This window comes from Bos grunniens, chromosome 20 (genome assembly GCF_055505025.1).
Source record: "Bos grunniens cultivar Pamir isolate PY7600 chromosome 20, Bosgru_T2T1.0, whole genome shotgun sequence".
Classification (NCBI taxonomy): Eukaryota; Metazoa; Chordata; class Mammalia; order Artiodactyla; family Bovidae; genus Bos; species Bos grunniens.
The window spans coordinates 15,567,470-15,580,427 of record NC_141184.1 but is presented as its reverse complement, the minus strand read 5'-3'; the positions used below and the strand labels follow the sequence as shown (position 1 = coordinate 15,580,427).

The 12,958-nt window shown below is 43.9% G+C and overlaps 1 protein-coding gene across 5 annotated transcripts in view; it reads left to right on the top strand.

Annotated features, from left to right (window-relative positions):
* MYO10 (myosin X) overlaps nt 1-12,958 on the top strand; it is a 260,576-nt gene that overhangs the window by 53,490 nt on the left and 194,128 nt on the right. For 4 of the 5 annotated variants that reach the window (XM_086362497.1, XM_086362494.1, XM_086362498.1 and 1 more), the window contains exon 2: nt 3,200-3,298. The exons of the other annotated variant lie outside the window; for it this stretch is intronic. In XM_086362497.1, the coding sequence (XP_086218623.1) occupies nt 3,200-3,298 (99 nt within the window). The remainder of the gene's footprint in view (nt 1-3,199; nt 3,299-12,958) is intronic. 5 annotated transcript variants of the gene reach the window in all.

The following is a 12,958-nucleotide window of genomic DNA, read 5'->3' as shown; positions in this document are numbered from 1 at the left end:
TGACCTACTAGTGCATTTTATTTATTCATGATTACTTTAAGGAGACAAATAGTGTGATGTGTGGAAAGATAATGGAATAAGGATTTGAAAAGATTTGAGACCTGGTTTGGTCACTAGCTTGTGACTTTAGATAAGGACTTAAGCTCTGAACTTGAGTTTCAGGGCAAGGATTCCTATCTTACCAAAGGTTAAGTTAGTATCAGTGTTATTGAGGCTCTTAGCACATGACTGGGACACCTCATGGACACCCTATTACTGGAAGCTACTGTTTATGCTAGTAATAACATAATTTAAAGTAGCATAAAGTGCTGAGTATACTTAGTTCACTTAGACATTGTTTATCCCCTTCTATCTCTCTCTGTGTTGAGATCAGTAGTAGTCCCTTACATGAGAAGTTAAATGTATAACCAATATGTTTGACTATTTCATTTAACATCTCAAATTAAAACAATAAGCAGATCAATGAAATGAGGTTGAAAATTCTAGTAAAAGGAGCTTTAAGTGTTATTCTTGTATCAAATGATAATTTTGGTGTGTTTCCACTGTTTCATTTTTGTTGGAGTTGATGAAATTGAGCGGAGTAGAAATAATATGAGTAATAAAGTGCAGCACAGTGGGTATACATTAAGTCATAAAAGTAATTCTTTTTTTTGAATTAGTTCAGTTTAGTTGCTCAGTCGTGTCTGACTCTTTGTGACCCCATGGACTGTGGCACGCCAGGCCTCCCTGTTCATCACCAATTCCCAGGGTTTACCCAAACTCCTGTCCACTGAGTCAGTGATGCCATCCAACCATCTCATCCTCTGTCGTCCCCTTCTCCTCCTGCCCTCAATCTTTCCCAGCATCAGAGTCTTTTCCAGTGAGTCAGCTCTTCACATGAGGTGGCCAAAGTACTGGAGTTTCAGCTTCAACATCAGTCCTTCCAGTGAATATTCAGGACTGATTTCCTTTAGGATGGACTGGTTGGATCTCCTTGCAGTCCATGGGACTCTCAAGAGTCTTTTCCAACACCACAGTTCAAAAGCATCAATTCTTCGGCACTCAGCTTTGTTTACAGACCAACGCTCACATCCATACATGACTACTGGAAAAATTTTAAGTAGTTTTTAATTGAAGTATAGTTGATGTAGATTACTGCATTAGTTTCAGGTCTGCAGCTTAGTAGTTCAGTATTTTTGCAGATTATATGCCATTGTGGATTAATGGGTATGATGCATGATATGGATATAATTCCCTATACTATAGAGTATATCCTTTTTGCTTATCTGTTTTATATATAGTAATTTGTATTTGTTAATCCCACACCCCTAATATGTCCCTCTTCCCTCCTTTTTCCCTTTGGTAACCACTAGTCTGTTTTCCATGCCTGTGAGTCTGTTTCTATTTTGCATGTATGTTTGTTTGTATTATTTTTTTAGACTCCATATATAAGTGATATCATACAGTATTTGTCTTTCTCTGTCTGACTTATCTCACTAAACATAATGGCACCCCACTCCAGTACTCTTGCCTGGAAAATCCCCTGGACAGAGGAGCCTGGTGAGCTGTAGTCCATGGAGTCGCTAAGAGTCGGACACGACTGAGCGACTTCACTTTCACTTTTCACTTTCATGCATTGGAGAAGGAAATGGCAACCCACTCCAGTGTTCTTGCCTGGAGAATCCCAGGGACGGGGGAGCCTGGTAGGCTGCCGTCTATGGGGTTGCACAGAGTCGGACACGACTGAAGCGACTTAGCAGCAGCAGCAGCAATTAATCTAGATCCATCCACATTGCTGCAAATGGCAGTATTTCATTATTTTTTATAACCAAGTAATTTTCATGTATCTATACATCACATCTTCTTTATCCAGTTGTCTGATGGGCACTTGGGTTGCTTTCCTGTCTTGGCTATTGTAGATAGCGCTGCTGTGAACACTGAGGTGCATGTATCTTTTGGAACTAATATTTTTTTCTTTTATGGATATATACTCAGGAGTGGAATTATTGGATTATGTGGTAGTTCCACTTTAGTTTTTTAAGGAAACTTCATACTGTTTGCATAGTGGCTGCACCAATTTACATTCCTATCACCATGTATAAGAATTGCCATAAAGGTAACTGTTTATAATTTGAATGACCAGTGAACACCCAGTAATTTCTGAAAACATTTTTATCACTTGTCCTTGAAAACAAATGGTTTTCATGTTGGGAAATCAAAGAAAGAGGAAATTCAGCATTGGAAAGCCAAGTATTTTGATTGTCATTTCATTTATCCAGTGGGGAAGTAAAAAAAGAGAAATAAAATCGATGCCAAAACATTTTGCCCTAGGTTAAAACAGTAGGATCTGAAAGTTGGGCTGTAATTCCAAACTTTGGGGTGCATTTGTTATCTGGTGGAATCCTGCCAAAATTCATACCGGTGGGACTGGGTTGCAATACTTATTATAAAACGGAATCCCTCTCTTGGAGAGGTCAGTGGACTTTATACAAGGAGGAAGTCAGTGCCCTCCAAGTGGGCCAGTGCTTGGGGCTTGGACTCGGGAAGTTGGAGCCTGAACGTCCTGTAGTGTTCTGAACTTGGGGCGAAGCAGTGTGGTGACCTGATTAAACTTGTAGTTTCTTCATATGAGACGCTGGGCAGGCTACCTCTGGATCTCCACTTCTCCATCTATACAGTGGGTAATGACGCTTACCTCAAAGGGTGTGTGTGAATGAAACAAGATAATCCACAGAAATCAGTTGCATTTTAGTACAATTTTCTCCGTCCTTTCTTTTCTTCCTCTGTCTGGCGGGGCTCTCAGTCCCACTTGTACATACGTAAGGCTGTGGGTATATGTGGGCTTCCCTGGTGGCTCAGATGGTAAAGAATCCACTGGCAACGCAGGAGACCTGGCTTCAGTCCCTGTGTCGGGAAGATCCCCTGGAGAAGGAAATGGCAACCCACTCCAGTATCCTTGCCTGGAATATCCCGTGGACAGAGGAGCCTGGAGGGCTACAGCCCATAGGGTTGCAGAGTCGGACATGACTGGTCAACTAACACACAAGGCTGTGGGTGATGCTTTCTTTGAAGATTCATTCCTTGCTTATTTGAGAAAGACATATGCTTTTCAAAAAGTGATTTTTAAGGAATTTAGTTAAGTATAGTAATTTTATGGGTGGTGTTTTGCCACAAAGTGCAGTTCCAACACATAGTTATATTCTGTCTGTTTTATTTACAGGGAACACGGGTCTGGCTGAGAGAAAACGGCCAGCATTTCCCCAGTACCGTAAACTCCTGCGCGGAGGGCGTTGTGGTGTTCCAGACGGACTATGGTCAGGTGAGCAGAGAGCCTGCAGCTTCGTACCAGCCGTGTTCGCTTCCTCTGGGGGCCCTGAGTGAGGGCACGTGTGTTCATTCTCCGCTCCCCACCCATCATGCCCTAGGCATCTTTTCTCAGTGATGAAACAGAATCCTAAAAGGAATGTGTGATGCACACCTCGAGTGTGTGAGAGACACAGTAAAAAAAATTCTCCCAAATGGAACGCAAAGTGTTCCAACTAGGACAGGACAGAGGAACACTGCACGTGGCTGGTTTCCTTCCTGGGGATCAGGACGAAGCAGAAGTATAGGGTGGTAATCGGTTTCACGGCGACCTTCCCTTCAAGTTTGTAAACTTGCCTCGTGTTGGGAGTACTGGTCTGCCAGTGAGACTGTAGCGGTGACCTGGTCCCTATAAAGACAGGATGGAGCAAACCACGTCTCCTGAGCCTCCTTATCCTCCTTGTGAAGCAACTGAAGAAGCTCCTCTGTCTGTAGGAACCACTGCTCCAGGGTGCCCATTCTTTAGTGTAAAACAAGTGAAAATGACTGAGAACGAATTCTTGAATCTACCAACTGGCCCATTGATTGTATTTGGACAGTTGAAAAGGAGCCTAGCTTCTCCATTTAATAAGGAAACCAACTTACAATAAAAAAAAAATGAAGTCCAGGTGGTTCAGTGGTAAAGAATGGGCCTACCAATGCAGGAGACACAAGAGATGCGAGTTGGATCCCTGGGTCGGGAATATCCCCTGGAGGAGGAAATGGCAACTCGTTCCGGTTTTCTTGTCTGGGAAATCCCATGGACAGAGGAGCCTGGTGGGCGACAGTCCATGGGGTCATAAAGAATCAGACATGACTGAATGACTGAGCGCACACACAGACACATATATAGTTAATTTACAATGTTGTGTTTCAGGTATACAGCAAAGTGATTCGGTTATATGTAAATACATACATATATATATTTCAAATTCTTTTCCCTTATAGATTATTAGCAGGTATTGAATACAGTTCCTTGTCTTATACAGTATGTGCTTATTGTTTATTTATTTTTTTTATTATTTTAAATATAGTAGTTTGTATCTGTTAATCCCGAAGGAAACCAATTTTAATGTTATACGTGGGTCCCTCCTTCAGAGACACATTAAAATTTAAGACATAAAGAAACGAAAGGAAGTTGTGTGCCAGTATTTAAAATTCATAGGTTCTGAATTTGTTTGCGAGTTGCTTTGAGAACAGACGCTTCAAGGTCAGGGTTGTGTAGTGTGCGGCTGATGGGCCACTTGGCTATCGAGACCTTGAGCAGAGATGAGCCTCTTGGTCGTACGCTCCTCATTTCTTGGCTTGATAAGCAGTGATGTTTCTGGCCTGTTTCACAGTTTCTCAGTTCCTTTTTCATCTGAGCATCTTGAATGTTCTTCAGGATTTATCTGGTGGTGACGATACAGGTGTGATATGCAGATACAGAGTAGGGGTGGTGGTGCAGGGAGAGGGGGCTGAAGAGACCACCTGTCTTACAGCCACCGCTGCACAGTCTGGGCTCTTTCTCATCACATTCTCAGGTAGGGTGCTGTGATCTATAAACTAAGGACCAAGTGACCTGGCCAGCATTTTTGTGTCTTGCCTTCTCCCTTTCCCCAGATGAGAACTCAGCTCCTTTCAGTCCTTGTACATACTTCTCAAGATGATGTAAAAAGACAAAATAACATTTAAGCAGTGTATCTGACCTGACGGAGCTTACTGAAATTCTTTTTTTTCCAACTTACTTTTAATCCTAAAGATACTTTATTCCCTGCCACCTTTTTCCTCTTAAAAAAATTGTGATGCAAAGCACATAATGTCAAAACTCCCATTTTAACCACGTTGAAGTGTACCGTTCAGTAGCTGTAAAGTGCATTCCTGTTGTTGGGCAGTAGGTCTCTTGAACTTTTTCCATCTTGTGATAATCTACTGAGACCGTGTATCCGACAAACGTATAATTCCCCCCGTCCTTGGTAACCACCTTTCTACTCTTTATCTCTATGATTTTGATTCTTTTCAATTCTTATATGAGTGCAATCATATAGTTTTTGTCCTTTTTTGTTACTGGCTTGTTTGATTTAACGTAGCATCCTCAATATTCCAAAGATGCTCTTTATTCCTGTTGAACTACACTTTGCTCAGCAGAGGCTTCTCGCACAGCATTTCTAACAGCCTCTAAGCTTCCTGCCTATGTCATGTGGTCAGCAGTTGGGGACGTGTGACACTGTTGCCAGCTGGTTGATGGGTAGCCCTCGGCGTTGAAAGGGATGATCAAGCCAGCAGTTTTGTTCCTTCTTGACTTGTATTTATGGACCGTGGGTTTCAGAAAGAACTAAACCAGAAAAGTATATACTTAAACATGAAAGCGACTCCCAACCTGGGAATCTTCAATCGGTCATCAAATCCTTGGTCTTACGTTGCCTGCTCTGTCATTCCCAAGTATAACAACTGTAATTAACTTGGTGACCCATGTAGGAAATGGTTTGAAATATGAGGAAAGTGAGACAGGTTGGAAAGACGTGGATCCGACATGGCTCGAGAGCTGGCAGTGGCTGAAAGACTGCTCGTTTCTTTTTCTTCTGACCTACTTCTTCCTACCCTGACAGCACAGTTTCACAGCAGAACATAACAGGCATAACCACCAAGGATTAGAAGATCTTTACCTGGTCCTGGTGCCCAGGCTGGACATACCCACTGTTTATCTGAACAGAGAGAGAATCAGGTCAGAGATGGAGAGCACGGCCTTGTCCTGGTCAAACATGTGGTAACTTTTACAGTACCGGCCAATTTCAGACCAATCTGGTAATGTTATTATTAAGATATTGGTGTTTCAGAGGGAAAGGGAGGATGGGGAGTTATTTTATGGGTCCAGAGTTCTGGTTTCAGAAAATGAAAATGTTCTGAAGATGAACCATGGTGTTGGTCACGATGTGAATGTACTTACTGCCACTGAAAGGTACACTTAAAAGTGATTACAAAGAATTTGACACCCAAATCCTTTACAAAGAGCTTTTGTGAGGTGCCCTCTTTACTTTGAGAAATAAAGTATCATTTAGAAAAGACATTATTCAGCCTTGTATTAACTTAGTGCTGGTTTTTAAGTGCTTTCAAAGGTAACCCTTATGGCAGAAAGTGAAGAGGACCTAAAAAGCCTCTTGATGAAAGTGAAAGAGGAGAGTGAAAAAGTTGGCTTAAAGCTCAACATTCAGAAAACGAAGATCATGGCATCTGGTCCCATCACTTCATGGGAAATACATGGGGAAACAGTAGAAACAGTGTCAGACTTTATTTTTAGGGGCTCCAAAATCACTGCAGATGGTGATTGCAGCCATGAAATTAAAAGACGCTTACTCCTTGGAAGGAAAGTTATGACCAATCTAGATAGCATATTCAAAAGCAGAGACATTACTTTGCCAACAAAGATCCGTCTAGTCAAGGCTATGGTTTTTCCAGTGGTCATGTATGGATGTGAGAGTTGGACTGTGAAGAGGGCTGAGCGCCGAAGAATTGATGCTTTTGAACTGTGTTGTTGGAGACGACTCTTGAGAGTCCCTTGGACTGCAAAGAGATCCAACCAGTCCATCCTAAAGGAGACCAGTTCTGGGTGTTCATCGGAAGGACTGATGCTGAGGCTGAAACTCCAATACTTTGGCCACCTCACGTGAAGAGTTGACTCATTGGAAAAGACCCTGATGCTGGGAGGGATTGGGGGCAGGAGGAGAAGGGGACGACAGAGGATGAGATGGCTGAATGGCATCACCGACTCAATGCACATGAGTTTGGGTAGACTCCGGGAGTTGGTGATGGACAGGGAGGCCTGGCATGCTGCGATTCATGGGGTTGCAGAGTCAGACACGACTGAGCGACTGAACTGAACTGAAAGGTTGCCTAGGGCTTCTCTGGTGGCTCAGACAGTAAAGAATCGTCCTGCAATGAAAGAGGACCCAGGTTCGATCCCTGGGTTGGGAAGACTCCCCCGAGAGAAGGAAATGGCAACTCACTCCAGTATTCTTGCCTGGAGAATCCTATGGACAGAGGAGCCTGGCAGGCTAGTCCATGGGGTTGCAAAGAGCTGGACATGGCTGAGCAATTAACCCAAAGGTCACCTGGCTAAAAGAGAAAGAATGATAGAGAATGTTAGAAGGTTTGGCAATTATTCTTGGGATTAGACCCTCACAATTTTAAGTGTTGGCATGTTGTAAACAAGTCTTTTAAAGGTAATTAAAAGCAATTTGCTTCCCTGGTGGCTCAGTGGTTAAGAATCCGCCTGCATCTGAGTCGGGAGGATCCCCTGGAGGAGGGCATGGCAACCAACTCCAGTACTCTTGCCTGGAGAACCCATAGACAGAGGAGCCTGGCAGGCTACAGTCCATGGGGTCGCAAAAGAGTCAGATATGACTTAGCGACTAAACAACAACACAAGGGCAATGTGGTTAGGGATCGCATCACGGATAAGCCACAGGACGGATGAAAGACATCAGCCATGCTATATCAGGAGAATGACTGCTTGTGGTTGGGAAATAGTTTTATAGGGACAGAATCATATGCAGGTTTTTTAAAGTGCTGTACCGTCAACATCTTTAACCAAAGTGATGATGATGAATTCTAGAAACCTGTTAGGTGATTCAGCAAGGGGATCTGGTGATGACAGAAACACTGAGGTCTTAATGCGTGAGAAGAGGCTGAACAAAATTATTTCATGAAATGTGTGTGGAAGAGCGGATTATTTCTAAGTCAAGTCTCTATGTGAGATTAAAAGGCAATGTGCAACTAAATAAATCCTTCTATTATAAAAATTCAAAAAAAAAGATTACAATAGCAGATTTTATGTGAGTGTGTACATCTTATCACAAATGGGTCCCTAAAATGGGACCACAGGGTCATGGGGTACAGAGGAGTTTGTATTGTCTTTGGTGAGAGCCCTGAAGGGCCCGTTTTCTTCTTTCATTCATCCTCAACGCAATCTGGAATTCCATCCCCTGAAAAAATTTAAATAAATTTTAAATTAAAAAGATATCAGTGTTTGAGATCAAATGGTAATAGGTGAAAGCTATCTCATTTTCTGTATCTTTATTAACAATTTCAGTAAAATTTTTATGCTACCAAAATATGACCTCTCGGAATCCATGAACAGTTTTCAGACTGTTAGCTGAGTCTCCCTTTGGTTTAGAGCAGTGTCTGGAGAATCCCATGGACGGAGGAGCCTGGTAGGCTGCAGTCCATGGGGTTGCGAAGAGTCGGACATGACTGAGCAACTTCACTTTTCACTTTTATGCATTGGAGAAGGAAATGGCAACCCACTCCAGTGTTCTTGCCTGGAGAATCCCAGGGATGAGGGAGCCTGGTGGGCTGCTGTCTATGGGGTCGCACAGAGTCGGACACGACTGAAGCGACTTAGCAGTAGCAACAGAAGCAGCAGCAGTGCCTCTCAAACCTTACATACAGGAATCACCCGGGGGTCTTGTTTCTGATGCAGATTCTGGTTGGCGGGTCCGAGGGGGTGTGGGTTGCTGATGCTGAGAGTCTGCATTTCTCACCAGCTTCCTGGTGGCGGTGGTGCCGCTGGTCCGTGGTCCACATTTTGAGTGGATTTATGAAACATTGTGGCAAACTGCCTTAGGGTCTTGCTTCTCCAGTGAGGAGTGGGATGTGCTCTTCCCTCCTACATCAAGGGTTTCCAACCTCTGGGTCATGGACTGGTACTGATTTGTGGCCTGTTAGAACCTGGGCCGCATGGCAGGTGAGTGGTGGGTGACTGAGTGACGCTTCATTTTTATTGACAACCACTCCCATGGCTTGCATTACTGCCTGAGCACGCGCGCGCGTGCGCGCGTGTGTGTGTGAGTCACTCGGTCCTGTCTGACCCTTTGCGACCCCATGGAGTATAGCCCACCAGGCTCCTCTGTCCATGGGATTTTCCTGGCAAGAATACTGGAATGAGTTGCTGTTTCCTTCTCCAGGGGATCCTCCCAACCCAGGGATCAAACGCAGGGTCTCCTGCGTTGCAGGCAAATTCTTCAGCCTCTGAGTCCCCAGGGAAGCCCCTTTTCCCTGTGTGCACCCCCTAATTCCAGCAGTTACTTCACCTGAAGTGTGGCCTGGGATTGTGCTGACTGCAGTGAAGTAATGCTCAGGTGGATTAAAGAGCAGTTTTCAAAATCCTGTTTTTGTGTTGGAAACCAAGCAGAGCCGCAAGTAACTAAAATCCTGAAATGGGGCGGGGCTATGGGGTAGGTCGGAGATAATACTATGTTGCTTTGGTAAAAGCCCTGAAGGGCCTTGTTTCTTCTTTCAGTCAGTCTTTTAAGATTTTGCACATGTGCTCAGCTGTTCTGTATTTTTTCCCCCCAGGGAGATAACTTTTATATTAATCTAAAATTCCATCCCAGGCCAAAGCTTAAACTACTGTAGGTTGGTCCCGGGAATACAGAGGACCAAAGCGTTCCCAGTTGACTCATAACTTATGTTATACTCACCGAGAAGTATTTGCAGATGGAAAAAGAAATGTGCGAGCGACATGCGAACACACTGTGTTGAAAAAATGCATAGTTGTGGCCTCAGGAGGAGGAAGCACGTGGGCAGGTCAGCACGTGTTCCAGTGAGCGATGACTTGTCTGTTTGCACAGCACGCCTTGGACAGAGATGTAGGAAAGAGCACCACGGTTCCCAGGTTCTGTAGGGAGCGGATCTGGCTATAGGATCGACTCTGGTGAAGAGGGTAGGATGGAAGCTGGCACTAAATGTGTGTCTTTTCCATAACGTTCACCAGGCATGCTGGGCAATCCAGGAAGCATCCTTTTGAAACAGTGTAGGATTGACTGATAACTTCTCGATTGGATTTTTCACTTTGAGAGTCAACTATTTTATGATCTGTCCTGAAAAGAGCCTAATTTGAAAGCTTTGAAATCGCTTAGAGTGATAGCAGTGTACCTGATTGGATTTTAAGGGAAAATTCTTTAACTTGCCCCGGGCAACTTCAAGAGCTTATAACTGCAGCCATCCTGTTGGCTGTTTTGTCTGCCTTGTCCCTCTGTGGGTTTTTTTGAAATATTTTGCTGGCTGGGGAATTTGTTATTCCAGTCGACAAGTAAACGCCCTCCTCTGTGAAAGCGTTAGTCCTCTTTGAGACCCCATGGACTGTAGCCCACCAGGCTCCTCTGCCCCTGGAATTCTCCAGGCAAGAATACTGGGGTGGGTTGCCATGCCCTCCTCTGTCCCCTTCGCTTATTTGCACCACGTCGGAACAGAGTGGGTTTTAAATGTTGTTCTTCTCATCTTATTAATTGACAAAATGACCGTTAGACTGACTGGTACTTTCAAGTTGTACCACCTCCCTCAACCCCACCCAGATAGACTTCCTAAGGTCAGAGAGGAAACATCACCCGCATTATTAATAATCACATTTCCTGTTTAATGCTATCTGTAACCTCTTCGGGTTTGACTTTCGCTTTGACTTGTTGGAATTAATGCTTTGGGCCTCAGTTCACTTCAGTTGCTCAGTCAAGTCCGACTCTTTGTGACCCCATGGACTGCAGCACGCCAGGCCTCCCTGTCTATCACCAACTCCCAGAGTTTACCTAAACTCATCTCCACTGAGTTGGTGATGCCATCCAACAGTGGACATCACTGTGGGCCTAATTTTGTGAAATTTGATGATGAGTTAGTGTAGTGGTTTTTTTCCTTGCATTTTTTTTTTTTTTTGGTTATTTTTCATACAATTTCTGCTCTATGCAGCTGCTTTTCTTTGCTTTTTTTCACCCCTTCACTTTGCCCCCATTGGTGCCCTTTTGTGTCCCTTGAATGGCATGTGGATGTGGCAGCTTTGGGACCTCGCCACACCCCGTATGAGCCCTCTACATGGAGCAGAGGAATCTCCCCCAAGCCTGTGGAGGGCTGGAAACTTGACCCTGGGACCCCCTAGCAAGTCTCCCATCTCACAGTCCAAATGTCAGCCTGAAGCTCCACTGATTGTGAGGAATCAGACAGTTAGCACTCAGTGATTTCAGCTTGATGGAACATGTCAGATCAGCCTTTGGAAGGGAAGTGATGGAGCCTCCATCTTTTAACCAAGTTAAGAGTTTGATCTGCAAGGAAGCTGCCTGCGCACGCGGGCCCCCGGGATCCCAGAAACGCCCACCCTTGTCAGCAGCTGCAGAAGTGGCATTCCTGGCTTCGCAGGCAGAACCAGCTGTTGGCTAAGGCAGCTGCCGGGTAAAGAGATCTTGCCCGCCAGCCCCTTCTCCGACAGTGCCTGGGGAATGGGTGAGCTGCAGTTGGCTCAGCATCCCCACGTCAGGTGGGGCCATCTGGGATTCCCCTGGGCAGCTCTGGAACCAGCAAGGAGACAACTCAACTTAGGAAGATGGAGGAAAAGAGCTTGGGGGACGTTAATGATGAAGAAATAGTGTCTTTCAGATGCTTTCAGTGACTCTCAGAGCCGGAGTCTGGGACCACAGGACAGATTTCTTCCTGTGGCCAGCACAGGAATCCCTTGCTTTTACATTATTGTTAAAAAACAAAATGTGTATTCTAGCCCCTTCTCAACCTTTTCCCTCCTTTTTCATAAAGAGAAGCGTTCTGATATTAATGCACTGATTTGGGGGAAGCTTTTGAGGAACATTTTTTTTTCCCTTAAAAGTAAAGAAACGTATTTCCCCTCATCTCAGCCTCTCAAGTCTCCGGTGGCCCTTGTATTGCAGCGGGTGCTTTCGGCCAGATTAACCTGTGGGTTTGGTTGAACCAAAGGAAGTTGCCATCTCTGTAGGATGAAAGAGTTGAATATTGGCAGTTTTCTGTGGTTGAGCATAATAGTGTGGTGTGTGTGTGTGTGTGTGCACCCTTGTGCACACTCAGTCATGTCTGACTCTGAGACCCCTCTGTTTGAGCTTAATAGTGTGTGTTTGTATGTGTGCATGCTCAGTCCGTCATGTCTGACTCTTTGTAACCCCATGGATTGTAGCCCACCAGGTTCCTCTGTCCATGGAATTTTCTAGGCAAGGATACTGGAGTAGGTTGCCCTCTATTTTAATCGTGTGTTTTAGCTTATCAATGTGTTTGATTTAAAGATAGAATTTTTCTGATGACAGTAAGTTGAACAAAGAAGGGTTTTTTGGTTTTTTTTTGCAGTCCAGTTGAAAGGCAAAGCGTGTCCCTCAAAGAATATACAGCCCTGGCTTTTGGGCTTGAATTGTGTTGCATCTTGAATTCTGTTGTGGGTATGTGTATGTGTTAACAGCTGTGACATTTGTATTCCTTTTGGGTTTTCAGCTTTTTGGATGGGTGTCTAAAATATTTGCTATGATCTCTTCTACAAATGTCCAAATCTTTAAAAAAAAATTTTCACCAGTTTTTAAGTTGAAGTACAGTTAATTTACAATGCTGTGTTAGTTTCAAATGTACAGCAAAGTAATTTATACATGTATAAATAGTATTCTTTTTCAGATTTCTAGGTTATCACAGATATTGAATATTCAGCATATTGAATATTTTCTATATATATTGAATATATACTATATATACATATACTATATATGTGCTATAGGTTGGCTATTTTATATAAAGTAGGGTATGTGTATGTGTTAATCCCAAGCTCCTAATTTATCCCTCCCTTCTCCCCTTTGGTAACCATAAGTTCCTTCTCTAAATCTGTGAGTCT